Raw genomic sequence first — 15,086 nt, 5'->3', positions numbered from 1 at the left:
TGAGCGCGCATGTGTGTGCGAGCCTGCCTCGCTCGCCAGACCTGTGTGGGGCAGAGGGGACCCAGGTATTGCAGTTCCCTGAGCTGCTGGGCAGGCTGGCCTAGCCTCACGGCTCATCCTCACCCTCTTCCGGAATCAGGAATAGTTTACTAGTACCTCCAGGTAAGGATAAGGACCTGCTGGGCGGCTACTAAGACTGAAAGCAGGGCCAAGGCTGCTTCTACATTCCTCACCCATCTGGTTCCTATCTCATCTCTGATTGGCTCGCTCGCGTCCTTTCGTCACAATCACTTCCTGGTCATGCTGTGGACGTTTTCGCCGCTTCTGCTTTCTACGGACTACGCGTCCCGTGTGGCTCTGCGGCAGCGGAAGCGGAAGCGAGGACGGAGGTACCAGCTGGTCTCCGTAGGGGGGGGTAGGGGGCTCCATGAATGGACGCGGCGGCGGCGGCGGGAGCGGCCTGAGCTGGGCGCCGGGGCCAGGGCCGGGGGCTGCCCGGGGCCCGCGCCGCTGCATGGAGGCGGCCCGCGGGCCCTGAGAGGAAGGGCGGGCGGGCAGGCCGGATTGGGAGGGGCGGGGCCGGGCGGCCACAGGCCGGAGGCGCGTCGGGCTGGAGCCGGTCACGATGCCCCGAAGGAAGCAGAGCCACCCGCAGCCCGTGAAATGCGAGGGGGTCAAAGGTCAGGGGTCAGGGGCCGCGAGGGGGGAGGAGCGGGGGTGGGGTCAGTGGAGTGGGTTCAGGTCGGGGTGGAGGGGGACTCCTGAGGGATGGGGTGGGCGATCTGGACTCCTAGCTTCCTACCGAGGTACTAAGGGAACCCGAGAGGGTCTGCGATTTCGGGAAGTACGGGCTGCGAGGGCTAGCTCCCGGGGTGCGGATGATGGGCTCGGTTCCTGAGGGAGAATCTACAAGCCCCCTCCCTTCTTCAGTGGATACCGAAGACTCCCTCGACGAAGGACCCGGGGCCCTCGTATTGGAGAGTGATTTGCTACTAGGCCAGGATCTGGAGTTTGAGGAGGAAGAGGAAGAGGAAGAGGAGGAAGGTGACGGCAACAGCGACCAGCTCATGGGCTTCGAGAGAGACTCTGAAGGTGGGTTTGAGGGACTTGGTCAAGGATTAGTGGCCGCTGGAACCTCAGCCCTTCAAGAGGCGGGTTAGGATTTAGTGCCAGTGAGCAAAACACGAAACAGTGTCACAACCTAGGGATGATTTTAGATTTGAGCTAGATTTTTTTCACTTGCCTAATGGTCCAGTGAGCTCCATCAGTTTGTTGAGGTGAAGTTCTGGGGCCTGGTCCAAAGGCGGTATGAATAGGACAGTGGATGAATCACATGGAGCAACTGGTTAAAAGTTAATGCTCTTTTAATAACCTTGTTCTCCTGCCTAGCACATTCTTTATACGAAGTTTAAGAGGGTCAGGGAAACAACTTCTTATTCAAATTAAGTTGTGCCTAATCTGCCTTTCACCTGCAGCATAAACCCTTTTCTACTGAGGTTTTGGTCCCTACCCCCAAGTATTCTTGAACATTCCTTTTCCCTGTCAATCTTAACATCACCCCATCCTAATTTGGTGCACCATCTACCCACTTATGCCACCTATACAAAGGATGTTTTTGAAAATCATTGAGGGAATCCATGTAAAAGAAAATCTTTTAGGCACATTACTTTGTTTCCACTTCTCTCTAGATTTTGCCTCACTCTTGACATAGTTTTTGTTATATAATCAGCTCTATACTAAAAAGGACCTTCCTAATACAGAGCTTAGAATAAGGTCTCAGGCTTCTGCCTTGCATATTTTCATTTTCTTATCCCCAAAATCAGTTAATTACATTATTGATTCATTTCAGCCTGTGGTCCACTGTGAGCCTTTGATCTTTTTCTGTGCAGTGGAATTAGGTAACAGCTGTCATCACTAGGTTAGTACAGGCTCAGAAGCAGGTAATTCATATTGAATTTTCAGGATCACTGAAGTGAAGGGTGGGGCCAAGCAAGGGCGAGGGGTGGGGAGACACCACTGAGAAAGCGAATTTGGAGCCTGGTCCTACCCCACGTTGATGTCTCTTCTCATGTCTGTCTTACCAGGAGACTCTCTGGGGGCCAGGCCTGGGCTTCCCTACGGGCTGAGTGATGACGAGTCTGGGGGCGGCCGGCCACTAAGTGCTGAGAGTGAAGTTGAGGAACCAGCCAGGGGTCCAGGGGAGGCCAGGGGTGAGAGGCCAGGCCCAGCCTGCCAGCTGTGTGGGGGGCCGACAGGTGAGGGGCCGTGTTGTGGGGCAGGAGGGCCGGGTGGGGGGCCCCCGCTGCCCCCACGGCTACTATACTCATGCCGCCTCTGCGCCTTCGTGTCCCACTACTCGAGCCACCTGAAGCGGCACATGCAGACACACAGCGGGGAGAAGCCGTTCCGCTGTGGCCGCTGCCCCTACGCCTCAGCCCAGCTCGTCAACCTGACGCGACATACCCGCACCCACACTGGCGAGAAGCCCTACCGCTGTCCCCACTGCCCCTTTGCCTGCAGCAGCCTGGGCAACCTGAGGCGGCATCAGCGTACCCACGCGGGGCCCCCCACTCCTCCCTGCCCGACCTGTGGCTTCCGCTGCTGTGCTCCACGTCCCACCCGGCCTCCCAGTCCCACAGAGCAGGAGGGGGCAGTGCCCCGGCGACCTGAAGGTAAAAAGCCAGAAACCAAAAGAACCTGGGACATGGGTGGGTGGCCTTAGGGATACTTGGATTCATAGCTCAGGTCTCATTGTCCCCACAGATGCTCTGCTGCTTCCAGATTTGAGCCTCCATGTGCCACCAGGTGGTGCCAGTTTCCTGCCGGACTGTGGGCAGCTTCGGGGTGAAGGGGAGGGCCTCTGTGGGACTGGCTCAGAACCACTGCCAGAGCTGCTGTTCCCTTGGACCTGCCGGAACTGTGGACAGGAGCTGGAGGAGGGCGAGGGTAGTCGGCTGGGAGCTGCCATGTGTGGGCGCTGCATGCGAGGAGAGGGTGGAGGGGGTGCCAGTGGGGCGCCCCAAGGCCCCAGTGACAAAGGCTTTGCCTGTAGCCTCTGCCCCTTTGCCACTCACTATCCCAACCACCTGGCCCGGCATATGAAGACACACAGTGGCGAGAAGCCCTTTCGCTGTGCCCGCTGTCCCTATGCCTCTGCTCATCTGGATAACCTGAAACGGCACCAGCGTGTCCACACAGGAGAGAAGCCCTACAAGTGCCCCCTCTGCCCCTATGCCTGTGGCAACCTGGCCAACCTCAAGCGTCATGGTCGCATCCACTCTGGGGACAAACCTTTTCGGTGTAGCCTTTGCAACTACAGCTGCAATCAGAGCATGAACCTCAAACGCCACATGCTGCGGCACACAGGCGAGAAGCCCTTCCGCTGTGCCACCTGCGCCTACACCACAGGCCACTGGGACAACTACAAACGCCACCAGAAGGTGCACGGCCATGGTGGGGCAGGAGGGCCTGGCCTCTCTGCCTCTGAGGGCTGGGCCCCAGCTCACAGCCCCTCCTCTGTGTTGAGCTCTCGGGGTCCGACAGCTTTGAGTGCCGCTGGTAGCCGGGCTCTCCATACAGACTCGCCCTGAACTAGATCCTTCTCCCTCAGGGCCCTATGGATTAGCCCTGCCTCTCCTGTACGTTTTATACAGATGGACCAGAAGCCACCTCCTACTTCCTCCCCCGCTGGCCAGGGGCTCCACAGACTAACTTAGGCACTATATGGACCAGCTCAGACCCCATGGGCGAGGGGCCCATATGGACCAGGGGGCCTTGCCTTGACTGATGCACTTCATGAGCTCAGTGAGAAGGGCCCTGTGTTCACCTCCACTGCTCCCAGGGGCAGGAGAGGAACTGGCTGGGGGATTGCCCAGCCTCCCACCTGTTTATTTAACTTATTTCAGTGCTTTATAATAAAGGAAACACTAACAAAGCCATGTCTATGCTGAATTGGCAGTGGCAAGCACCTTACCCTTAGTGTAGCAGTCTGTGCTGTGATGGGGGTGGGGGGCAGGGGCAGTGAAAGGGAACCAGAGGTAGGCAGCAGTCAGGCTGAGTTTAATGACGGGGAGTTGGGCCAGACCATACATAGACCTCTGCCCATCCCCTTGGCCCATGGCCCCGAGAAGCCAGAAGCAGCCCCAGGGGAAGCTGCAGTTCCTCCCCAAGGCAGGTAGCCATGGTCCCTTGGACTTTGTGCAAAATACTAAATGCTAATTTGGCATTGAGGGCCAGCTCTGAAAAGAGAGAACACTCCTTTGTGCAGCCAGCCCAGGGGGTGGAAGGGAAGGTGGGTTAGGAAGCCCCTGGCCAAGAGAAGAAAGGGGAAGGAAGGAAGGAAAAGACCCCCCTGGCTTGGGGGATACAGGCACAGGGCAAGTTTCTGAACATTCCTCCGGGGTAGAGGGCAGACATCTGAGCACTGGAGATCACAGATCCTCATCTCCAATGCCCTCGAAGGCAAAATTGCCGTGGACATCACTGGCACTGGCATCTGTGCTGGGACTGCCAATTCCCCGCAAGCTCACGGCACTCAGCTTGCTCTGTAACAAAGGCAGGGTTGGGGTCAGAGGGCTCGAGCCTCCCTGAGATCCCCTACCAACACCAACCTCACCAACCCACATGGGAAACTCACTGAGAGTTTGACCATGGACTCCCGGCTGGCATCAGGTGACTCCTGAGGAAGAGGAGGCGGAGGTGTCGGAGACCTCACCAGGGGAAATAAGGCAAGGCTGGCGGGTGGGGTACTGATGAGAAAGTGATACTTACAAGCAGGGGTGGGGACTTCACTGCTTGCTGGCTGTCTGAGCGTCTCAGGGTGCCCCCCACTCGCCTGCGCAGCATCTAGGGATGAAGTGTTGATAAGAGTAGGATCCCTTTGGATTTTCCATCGCTTCTCCCTCTTGGGAGAAGCCTCACACCCAGGACAAGAGGCAAGGAGAGCATAAAAACTCAGCTGTTTGGTCCACACCTGTTGCTTACCTTCCTGATGCTGCCACCAGATTTCTTCACCATCAGTTCATCTACCATGGACTGCAAGCAGATACTCATCATGATGGCCTGAGGGCAAGAAGAGAGCTCAGCCTGACTAGAGTGGTCATCCTGAGCCCAGCACCCCTAAGACAAGGGCTCCCACTCACATGGAGTCCTGGAAGCCCTAGACTTGGGTATCTAAGAGACGGTGCAATGGGCTCCAGAGGAGGCCTGAGGGTGGGCTCACACCTGGGGGCTGGTGATGGTGACCCACTGTAGCCGGTCCTTGCTCATGAGGTATTCAAAAGCCAGTTCCAGGCGCACCTCACCCCGGCCCCGGCCTGGGCTGCTTGTGCCTCCACTGGGCAGTGGCACCTGGGAGAGAAAGGAGAGTTAGGCTGAGATCGTTCCGGCCCATCTGCCTCCCTCTTTAATCAACTGCAGCCCATTCCTGAAGCTCAAGGCTTGCCAGACCACCATCCCAAAGGCCTACCCCAACTCACAGAGGAGGTGACGCGCCAGCACCGCATGCGGGTGACCCGGAAGGAGCCTTCGCGGAGTTGCTGGCCAGGCAGGCGGAGCTGGAGGCTGAGCTCACTGTTGCCTGCGCTCACCACCACGGGACAGTCCTTCTCTGGGAAGTCAGCCACACAGGCGTCAAAGCGCAAGTAGCCATAATGCCGCAGTGTCTGCGCCAGCCGCAGGAACTGAAACCCAGTCACCAGGCAGGACATGTCAGGAGGGGAAGTGGGGTGAGTGAGAAAACAACCCTTGGAAGGAGACAGGAAAGCAGGCTCACCTCCTTCTTGGAGACCTTCTCTTGCAGAGATTTGAGCTGCCGGTGCTGCTCCTTGGTGACCAGAATCCACCCACGCTCGATGTCTGATACCGTCTACAGTGGAGACAACGGGTGGGGGGTTTGGGGCTTCCAATCAGAGGTCCAAGGAGAAGTGTCCAGTTACCTCTGTCCAGCCTGACCCTTAGCCCCATGCTTGAGCAAGCTCTTTGCAGTAAGTCCTTGACTATATCAGCTTACAAAGTAGGGAGAATGCCAGGTGCCCTGATAGTATTCTAGGAACTTTCCCGTGAACTGGGTGTAAAGACATGAAGAGTTTCCTTGGCGGAGTGGGACAACAGTATCTGTTTCAGGGGAAGGGTTCTGAGGCAGCTCCAAGCTCACCTGAGCATAAAGCAGGTTCAGGCCAACCCGGTTCTCCATGACATCGTCGTCATAGGCAGAGTCCCAATAACTGTGAGGCCAAGGGGTGGAAAGGGGTAACGGGGCTAAGCTGGGGTAAGGCAAGAGAGGTGGAATAGAAAATAGGAGCAATCTAGAACTACTGGGCAAATAGGGTGGTATAGTGGGAGGAAGCTTGGGAGGCCTAGTAGTATCACCCAGCACTACCCCTTGTCCAGGTTATTCTGTCTCAGTACATGGCCCAGCAATCACCAGCACCCTCCCCCTCCTCCAAGCCCAGCCCTGACCTCTTCCTTAGTACAATCTTATACTCTTGACTCCGAAGACTGGTAACAGACACGTAAGGCAGCTCAAACTCTTGCAACTTCCGTACGACTATGGGTTAAAGGAGAAAAAAAAGAAAAAAAAAGGAAATAAAAGACTCAAGGGGAGAAAAATCAAGAGAGGAGCCCTAAGGAAATGTCAGATTTGGGGAGGAATTAGCAGGGCAAATTCACTACTGGAAGCACAGGGAAGAAGTCATGTCCATAGAAACTCACAAGAAAAGGTTCCGTCCTCTTTCTCTCGAACTAGAAAGAGACTAAAGTATCCGATCAAGTCATCCGGAAGATCCAGCTTTGCAGCCACAGCCTGGGGATACGAAAGCAAGTACAGCTCATCATACTGGCTGGTTCTAATCACCCCCAAACCTGGGACCCTGGGGGTGCAGAGGAGGTGGGGCCGTGCAGTACAAGTGCCTCACCTCTAGGACATCTTCAGTCTGATCTGAAGTTAGCACATTGACCAGAACTTTCTGCCCATTGCTGAGTAGCACTTCCAAGGAAACTTCCTCGGTGGGGACCTGCTGTGTCTCCTGGAGTGAACATACATGAGGCACTGCCTTGTTAACGCTTGCCCAGTGTCCAACTCTGATCCATTCCCAACTCTATTTCTAGGTCCTTCTAGTGTCTTTACTCTTAGTTGCTTAATTACAGGCTGGGTTTCCTTGATTTCACTGGTACAGCAGAAGCCCCCTCCCATAAAAAAAGGTACCAGGATGACTCTTCTGTAGCCACTGTTTTAAAATGCCATGGCCCTACGGGAAAGTCCTTCTCTTAAATCTCGTTCCCACCCAGAGCCTTACCTGTTGTGCCCGACGCAGGAAGCTGTTGAAGGTCTCACTGCTCCCAAGCAGCGGGTCTTGCCGAACTGTGGGGACAAGAGAACACTATTCCAGTAACTCAGGACTCCCTCTTGACTTGCCCCCAGTTCTTTTCTTGGTAGGTTCCCCCCATACCCCATTTCCTGGGCTGATGATGGCCTGTCATATCCCCCAGCTGGCCTCACCTCACTCACTGTTTGCATATATTCTTCACCTGCCCCACCCTTGGCTGCCATCTAGTTGAGTCCAGTCTATAAAACTGGGGAAATAACAATGATGTTAATCTAAAGCATGTCAGATACAAATTAAGTTCTCCCCACCCATCTAAACTACTTTAAGACTATGAAGTGTTAAACTGGTATTTCTAAACTGTATTAGTCTATTGGCCAAATTGCTTTGCTGATACCTGGACCATCCTTGTGTGTTATTTACTTTTCCCAATTAACAGATCAAACAAGAGGCTCCCCAGCTGTAGAAATGAATTCAGGCCAGTCTACAGAACCAGCGGTTTTGAGTCTCTTCCCACAGCTCTCTAAACAGTTAGCCTACAGTTCCCTTCAACCACTCACCAGCTTGCATGTACTTCTCTAACTGCTCTCTCCTCTGTTCCACCTCAGCAGGTGTCAGAGAGAAAAGCTTCTTTGGGGGAAATGCAGGAAGAACATTGGCCCCATACTCCTTCCGAAGCTATTTGGGGAAAGAGATACAACCCTTCACATAAAACACAGCAAATGAGAAGAAGCAATCCACACTCACAGTGTTCTTTTGGGTTCCCCTTCCCTTCCCTCAGCCGCCACCCCTCCACCCCCGCCCCGGCCCCATCTACCCTGGTAATCCAGGAAATCATTCCTCTGGCAGAGGTAGCATCCCAGTGGAGCCGTTCTTCTGCCCCAAATATTAAGTTCTTTCCCATCTTACTATGTACAAGTCAGGCCCTTCACAGTGTGGGTAGGGTTTGTATAGGGCCAGGGCCTAGGGAACTCTTTATTTAGCAAGACTGTGTTCATTGAACCCTCACCAGAAGCAAAGAACTTTAAAAGGAAAATTTATGATCCCAGTTAAGTACAGCTAATACATTCACAAAATATATTAAGACTTAAAGGGAGGGGTGCCTGGGTGGCTCAGTGGGTTAACCCTCTGCCTTCGGCTTGGGTCATGATCTCAGGGTCTTGGGATCGAGCCCCGCATCCAGTTCTGTGCCCAGCAGGGAGCCTGCTTACCCCTCTCTCTCTGCCTGCTTCTATGCCTACTTGTGATCTCTGTCTGTCAAATAAACGAAGTCTTAAAAGAAAAAAAAAAAAAGACTTAAAGGGACTTTGCAGACCAACAAATACATTTTTCGGTGTTAGAAACTAAGGCCCAGGGTGCCTCGGTGGCTCAGTAGGTTAAGCCTCTGCCTTCAGCTCAGGTAGTGATCTCTGGGTCCTCTGCTCAGCGGGGAGTCTGCTTCTCCCCTCTCTCTGCCTGCCTCTCTGCCTACTCGTGGTTTCTCTCTCTGTCAGAGAGATAAATAAAATCTTAGAAAAAAAAAGAAAAGAAACTAAGGCCCAAAGAAATTAAGTAACTGCTCAGGGTTGCACAGCTAGTTATCAGTAGAACCAGGACTCTGTACTGAGTTGAATAGAGCTTGCAATCTGCTGAGGATAACATAGAAACATGCATCAGAGATACATAAGGATAACTGAACAGTTAGGCCCACTGAAATGAGCTAAAGAGCACAGAAGGATCCGTGAATGATTTGTATGAGAAGGAAAAAATTTCAAGTTGTAGCTCAGATGGCAGAAGAAATGTGCTTTGGCAGCAGAGGGAGGAGGTCGGTTTTTCTATGCACAGGCAAAGGGTGAAGGAAGACTGAGGACAGGAAAGCAGAAAGGCGGATGTGAGTGTAAGGAGAAGCAGTTAAAGCAACAAGACAGCAAGCTTCTTAGGGAGTTCCCCGGAAATGTCAATCGGTTAAGATAAAGCACCAGACCCTTCCCAGTGGCAGTGATTAAAGGGAAACTACACAGTCTAGGAGAGAGCCAAGAGGGGAAAAATGAAGATACCGATGCCCAAGTGTAGGAAAGGGCTTGAAAGCTGCCTCAAGGCAGGGGTGCTGGTCCCACCTGCTCGTGCAGCCCCAGGAGCTGGCTGTAGCGCACCCGGCAATGCAGGACTCCATTCACGTGAATGTTATAGGCCTGAAGACACAAAAGCAGGCAAACATTATAGGGTCGAGGCCTGGGCAACCCCCTTGAAAACCGTGGCCAGAAGTCGTCTGGCACCAGCTCCGTCTAGGTAACACACCGAGCTCGTCCGAGGGTTTATTAGTCTGTTTACCCCAGGGTTGGGTCCTAGAGCACAAGGACCAGCCGGGGGTCAAGTCGGGAGCTCACGCCGCAGTCTCCCTCCCCAAGAGGCCAGTGACGCCCACCAGAGCGGTCGCGGCCCAGACAGAAGGAGACGACGCGGGGGAACAAAGGACCTGAAGGAGCTCGGGCGACCTTTGGACGAATCTGAGACGGGATATAAGATCCCAGGGAGGCCGTCGGGAGTCGGCGGCCTGGGACCAGGCCCCAAGGGTGGCGGCCAGGCCTCGGAGGCCGCTCGGAGAGGGCTCTGGCCCGTTATCCCCGCCCCTGCCCGGCCCGGCTCCGGCCGCTCCTCACCACGTAGGCGGAGCCGCCGCTGTCCCCGCTGCGGGACTCGGTTTCAGGAATGGAAAAGTGCATGTTCCCTGCGGCAGGGCCCAGGTGGGCTTCGGACTGACAGGGCCGCAGCGGCTTTACACGCTCGCCTCCGCCGCTCAGCGCGTCCCCGCTGCCTCACTCGCCATTTTTCGGGGGGCGGGGGCCTGGGATCGGAGATGGGAAGGGTGGTGGGACGTCCGCTCTGGGCAGCTCCCCCGGCATGCTGGGAACTGTAGTCTAAAGTGCAAGAGCCCGCTGCCACGCCTGGGAGCGCAAAGCTGAGAAGGCCCTCCTCGGTTCCCGTAGCCGGGGGCGGAGCCCCAGTGCACGTCGGATATTGTAGTCCGCGGAGGGCTGAGCGCCCCGGGTGTCTGCCCAGGTGGCGCTGTAGGCCCAAGGACTGCGGCAGGCGGAGCCTAGGATCGAGGGTGATGGCTGCCGTGGCTGTGGCTGTTCGTGAGGGTGAGTGAAGGGCGGGGGCACGCTAACAGGTACGCGAGCCGCCGGGCGCCAGGACGCTGCGGCCGAGCCCTGAGTCCCTCTAGGTCCTGTCGTTCGGTTCCGGCGCCTCTCTGGACTCTGGGGTGCACTGCCTGGGGCGCAGCTTCGCGCCGCGTACCGGCTGGCTCCGGCGAGAAGGGTGGGGGCCCCTCCCGGCTGCCTCCGCCGCCTTCCTTTTGATCCTGCCGCGCACTGCGTCCCCACGCGGATCCCTGGCTTGTCTCGCGCCTGGCGGCAGAGCTGTGCTCATGCCGACCCAGCAGCCAGCCGCGCCGGGTACGAGCCCCTCCAAACCCTCCCGGAGCCTCTCTGGCTCACTTTGTGACCTGTTTTCTGATGCAGACTCGGGGTCTGGGATGAAGGCGGAGCTTTCTACTCGGCCTGGGGTAAGTGAGGGTGCCTTCCCAAAACGCCTGTCAGGCTCTACGCAGGAGGCTGTGTCAGCTTCGTTCCGCCCCAGCCTCCATCCCCGTTTCATTTTATTCCTCAGGAAAGCCAGGTTTTACAGAATTCTTTCAGCCATAACAGTATAGGACTCTGATCCTGGAGAAGAAACTTCGATCTGTATGGGATGTAAGCTTGTCAGCTAGCTGGTTAGAGTTAGAGAGCATTAGGGGCTTTACCTTATAGGAATCTTGGAAGGCACCAGTAGTGTTTTATCGTCTTTGGCATTGTTGGGAAAGAGCAGTATTCTATGTCTGTGTCTCAGGCAGCGGGGAGGGAGATGACCCAAGAAGAGAAGCTGCAGCTTCGGAAGGAAAAGAAACAGCAGAAGAAGAAACGGAAGGAGGAAAAGGGAGTGGAACCAGAAACTGGCTCTGCTGTACCTGCAGCCCAGTGTCAAGGTGCGGGGGTTCTTTTAAAGGGGTGGGGTGTGGAACTTGGTAGATGTGTGCGGGAGAAGAGGGGGAAACAGGACAAAGTTATTTGAGCAAGTGAAAAGCAAAGATTAAGATTATTTAAGATTTTATTTGTCAGAAAGAGGGCGTGCGCAAGCAGGGAGCACTGTAGGCAGAGGGAGAAGCAGGCTCCCTGCTGACCAAGGAGGCGGATGCAGGACTCCATCCCAGGACTCTGGGATCATGACCTGAGCTGAAGGCAGGGGCCTAAGGGACTGAGCCACCCAGGCATCTTGCAAGGAAGTTTAGATAAGCATAGAAGCTTTGGCTGGGGCACAGGTAGATATTACCTGCCTGGGGCTTGGGCACCTCTTTTTTCTGTCTTTAGTAGGCCCAACCAAAGAACTGCCAGGACCAGGCAGTCAGCAGGCTACTGCTGGGGAGAAAGTTCCAACTGGTCGAAGTAAAGCTGAACTTCGTGCTGAACGGCGAGCTAAGCAGGAGGCTGAGCGGGCCCTGAAACAGGCAAGGAAAGGGGAACAAGGAGGGCCACCTCCTCGGGCCTGCCCCAGCACAGCTGGAGAAACCCCCTCAGGTACCTTCTCTTCATCTCGAGACCTCTGTTTTGATTTTAATTCTTGTGTTAGCTCAGGCTTCCCTATGGTAAAATAGCTTTCCCTTCTCATTCTTTGCCTTGGGACTAAGAGCTCAAAATTCTCCCTTCAACTTCATCCTGTCTCTGTTTCTTCTCCTCTTTTCTCCCCTGCTTTTCCCCTCTCCCTATTCAGTTTTTCTTGATGTCGCTTTTCCCTTAGAAGCAGATTTCTTATTATTATCTACAGTGTCTTGAAAACATGGTCATTATCTTTTAGGAGTGAAGCGTCTGCCTGAACACACGCAGGTCGATGACCTCACACTTCTGAGAAGGCTTGCTAAAAAACCAGAGCAACAACAGGTAGGAAGTGGTTTTGGTGTGTGCCAGAAATTGCCTAAGGGAGGTGGGATGTGGGGGGAGGTGATCGAGGCAAAGGGAGACCCTGGAGAATAATGGGTATTTGGGGCAAAGTAGCCTTACTGTTTACTTGCTTTCCACTGTGCCTGTTCCCCTGTTTTGTCAAGGTTCCTACACGAAACGATTATGGATCCAAAGTCAGTCTTTTCTCCCATCTACCCCAGTACAGCAGACAAAACTCTCTGACTCGGTATATGAGGTAGGATCCCATGAAACTGTCACAACTTTTAAGTTCTAGGAGTTTTGGTGACTCAGTATTGAAAGTGACTGGAAATTTGAGATGGGGTCTGGGGGAAGAAACCTGCACACAAGGCAAAACTCTAGAGGATATGGGGGTGTCTGTGCTAGTGAAGGAAGTTCCTTTTCATCAGGAGCAGCTGGGCAGTAGGTGCTCAAGCTCCCTTGCAAAGTGTGTGACACCGCCATCCCATCAGCATCCCATCCTCTGTGATCCACCCAGCCATGGTGCGACTCGGCCTGCAGTACTCCCAGGGTCTGGTCAGTGGCTCCAATGCCCGGTGTATTGCCCTGCTTCGTGCCTTGCAGCAGGTATGCCCCGTCCTGTTCCCTCTATGACCGAACCCCACTTTCCCCAACACTACCCCAGCTTCCTCTCACCTGAAGTAATCTCTGGGGGACAGAGGGAATGACTCTACCCTCAGAACACTTTGCTCAGTGAAACATACCCTACCGCCCACTTTCAGAGACCTTTATTAGGGGACATTTTGCTGATCACTGTGTGTATCCTGTAGGTGATTCAGGATTACACAACACCTCCCAATGAAGAACTCTCAAGGGACCTAGTGAATAAACTAAAGCCCTATTTCAGGTAAGGACAACCACTTTGAGTCCACTCCCGCCTCCCCTCGCTCTCTTCTTGTACCCTTTCTCTTGCTCTTTTATCTCTTGTTTCATTTTTCTGTTTTCTTTCTTTAAAGAAAACATTTTTAAGTACAAACATAAGTTGTAGAGCCGCACAAACGTGAGGTATTGTCTTTGTAGCTTCCTGGCTCAGTGCCGTCCTCTGTCAGCAAGCATGTACAACGCCATCAAGTTCCTTAACAAGGAGATCACGGGTGTGAGCAGCTCCAAGCGGGAAGAAGAGGTGATGACTGTGAGGCATGAGCAAGGCATGCACCTGAGGGTGCAGCTGAGAAACACTTTCAGGACTCCCAGAAGGGACTGGGAGGCCATTCTGCCCTGGTCCAGCGTTAAGGAAGTGGTTGGGGTGTCTGACTTGTGCCACCCTTGGGGCCCCATTAGGCCCCCTTTGAATCCATCCTTGTGCACATACTCTGGCATCTGGCATGATAATCAGAGGAAGAAATGTGTCCGTTTCTTGTTCCCTAAGCATTTTAATCCATTTAGGCCAAGTCGGAACTTCAAGCAGCCATTGATCGGTATGTGCAAGAGAAGATTGTGCTCGCAGCTAAGGCAATTTCCTGCTTTGCTTGTAAGAAGATCAGTAATGGAGATGTGATCCTCGTATATGGATGGTACGGTCCAGACCCTATGACTGAGAAAATTGGAAGAAGGGACTGCCCCTTTGCCCTTTAGTAATGAGATGGCTGGCTGTCGGTTTGTGACATCTGTACCTGAATCCTCCTCTCCATTCACTCCAGCTCATCTCTGGTATCCCGAATTCTTCAGGAGGCTTGGGCTAAAGACCGGCGGTTTCGGGTGGTAGTGGTGGACAGCCGGCCACGGCTGGAGGGAAGGCACACACTACGTTTTCTGGTCCGTGCTGGGGTCCCTGCCTCCTACCTGCTGATTCCTGCAGCCTCCTATGTGCTCCCAGAGGTGAGAGCAGAGGAAAGGGACTCTAAAGTTGGAGGTAAAGGATGTAGTGGTATAGACATAATCCCATCTTCCCAAGGTTATGATTATTTAAAAACACTAGGATTTTATAGCTTTGTTTGTATTTAATAGGAAACGCAGCTACAGCATGGTCTAGCAATGTTGTTATTGGAAGGACAGTAAACTAGCAGCTCTCAAGAGAAAACAGGGCAAAAGTAACTTTGGAGTTTCATTTTCTTATGGGAGATGCAATGGGTCAATCATTGGTCAGCTGTTTTCCAAGAAGAACCATCAGTAAATTCTGTTACTGTCTTAATATTTGTATCCTGGGCAGGAGTGGGGAACCTTTTTGTGCATTAATCTCATGCCACATTTTTTCCGCCTCTCCACTGTTCAAAACAATAGGTTTCTAAGGTGCTGTTGGGAGCTCATGCACTCCTGGCCAACGGGTCCGTGATGTCACGGGTAGGGACAGCGCAGCTGGCCCTGGTGGCACGAGCACATAATGTGCCAGTGCTGGTCTGCTGTGAAACATACAAGTTTTGTGAGCGTGTGCAGACTGATGCCTTTGTCTCTAATGAGCTAGGTAAGGAGCCTAGGAGGGCAGAAAAGAGGGTTCCAAAGATCTGAGATTTGGGAGGGAGAGGGAAGGTTGAATTACAACTTGTTTTCTCAAAGGACATAAATGGGTACATCTCCTGTTGCAGGTGACCCTGATGATCTGCTGTGTGAGCGAGGAGAACACGTGGCCCTGGCTAACTGGCAGAACCACCTGTCCCTACGGTTGTTGAATCTAGTCTATGACGTGACCCCCCCGGAACTGGTGGATCTGGTGATCACGGAGCTAGGAATGATTCCTTGCAGTTCTGTACCTGTTGTTCTACGAGTCAAGAGTAGCGACCAGTGAGTGGGGGAACACAGGGTCAATAAATTACATACTCCGTGCGTTCAGCAA

General features: G+C 53.9%; 3 protein-coding genes across 14 annotated transcripts; 2 read left to right on the top strand and 1 right to left on the bottom strand.

Annotated features, from left to right (window-relative positions):
• The first annotated feature begins 224 nt into the window (after window positions 1-224).
• ZNF513 (zinc finger protein 513) lies at window positions 225-3,938 on the top strand. 2 transcript variants are annotated; one of them, XM_080814694.1, is made up of 4 exons: window positions 225-389; window positions 931-1,092; window positions 2,085-2,672; window positions 2,764-3,937. In XM_080814694.1, the coding sequence occupies exons 2-4, from the start codon at window positions 1,068-1,070 to the stop codon at window positions 3,588-3,590; spliced, it is 1,440 nt and encodes a 479-aa protein (XP_080670820.1). In that variant the 5' UTR covers window positions 225-389; window positions 931-1,067; the 3' UTR covers window positions 3,591-3,937. The 2 variants fall into 2 exon arrangements, with proteins under 2 accessions (XP_080670820.1, XP_080670819.1); XM_080814693.1 differs by lacking the exon at window positions 225-389 and adding an exon at window positions 515-680 and having other exon boundaries at window positions 2,764-3,938.
• Window positions 3,939-4,038: 100 nt separating this feature from the next.
• SNX17 (sorting nexin 17) lies at window positions 4,039-10,147 on the bottom strand. 2 transcript variants are annotated; one of them, XR_013967487.1, is made up of 15 exons: window positions 9,962-10,147; window positions 9,419-9,493; window positions 7,883-8,000; window positions 7,296-7,360; window positions 6,915-7,025; window positions 6,712-6,802; window positions 6,460-6,547; window positions 6,155-6,224; window positions 5,774-5,866; window positions 5,478-5,681; window positions 5,224-5,349; window positions 4,973-5,061; window positions 4,771-4,845; window positions 4,637-4,678; window positions 4,039-4,544 (listed from the first exon to the last, which is right to left on the bottom strand). XR_013967487.1 is itself a non-coding variant. In XM_080814639.1 (15 exons), the coding sequence occupies exons 1-15, from the start codon at window positions 10,022-10,024 to the stop codon at window positions 4,431-4,433; spliced, it is 1,413 nt and encodes a 470-aa protein (XP_080670765.1). In that variant the 5' UTR covers window positions 10,025-10,147; the 3' UTR covers window positions 4,039-4,430. The 2 variants fall into 2 exon arrangements, 1 of the variants encoding a protein (XP_080670765.1); XM_080814639.1 differs by having other exon boundaries at window positions 4,984-5,061.
• Window positions 10,148-10,384: 237 nt separating this feature from the next.
• On the top strand, window positions 10,385-15,086 carry EIF2B4 (eukaryotic translation initiation factor 2B subunit delta; the record flags this gene model as incomplete). Of its 10 annotated transcripts, none has more annotated exons than XM_080813209.1 (13): window positions 10,385-10,444; window positions 10,826-10,869; window positions 11,193-11,328; window positions 11,714-11,917; window positions 12,195-12,277; window positions 12,442-12,533; window positions 12,769-12,883; window positions 13,087-13,163; window positions 13,337-13,439; window positions 13,703-13,830; window positions 13,957-14,134; window positions 14,537-14,717; window positions 14,839-15,086. In XM_080813209.1, the coding sequence occupies 13 exons, from the start codon at window positions 10,414-10,416 to the stop codon at window positions 15,036-15,038; spliced, it is 1,572 nt and encodes a 523-aa protein (XP_080669335.1). In that variant the 3' UTR covers window positions 15,039-15,086. The 10 variants fall into 10 exon arrangements, with proteins under 10 accessions (XP_080669335.1, XP_080669334.1, XP_080669338.1 ...); XM_080813208.1 differs by having other exon boundaries at window positions 11,711-11,917; XM_080813212.1 differs by having other exon boundaries at window positions 10,390-10,444; window positions 12,795-12,883.

Source organism: Martes martes (genome assembly GCF_963455335.1).
Source record: "Martes martes genome assembly, chromosome: 9".
NCBI lineage: Eukaryota > Metazoa > Chordata > Mammalia > Carnivora > Mustelidae > Martes > Martes martes.
This window is presented reverse-complemented; position numbering and strand designations above follow the sequence as displayed.

Coding starts and splice junctions, on each gene's coding strand:
- ZNF513 (XM_080814693.1), top strand. CDS start 626: ATGCCCCGAAGGAAGCAGAGCCACCCGCAGCCCGTGAAATGCGAGGGG. Junction 681..930: donor GAAATGCGAGGGGGTCAAAG/GTCAGGGGTCAG, acceptor TCCCTTCTTCAG/TGGATACCGAAGACTCCCTC. Junction 2,673..2,763: donor AGTGCCCCGGCGACCTGAAG/GTAAAAAGCCAG, acceptor TTGTCCCCACAG/ATGCTCTGCTGCTTCCAGAT.
- SNX17 (XM_080814639.1), bottom strand. CDS start 10,024: ATGCACTTTTCCATTCCTGAAACCGAGTCCCGCAGCGGGGACAGCGGC. Junction 7,361..7,882: donor AGAGAAGTACATGCAAGCTG/GTGAGTGGTTGA, acceptor TTGTCCCCACAG/TTCGGCAAGACCCGCTGCTT. Junction 5,682..5,773: donor AGAAGGTCTCCAAGAAGGAG/GTGAGCCTGCTT, acceptor ACTGGGTTTCAG/TTCCTGCGGCTGGCGCAGAC.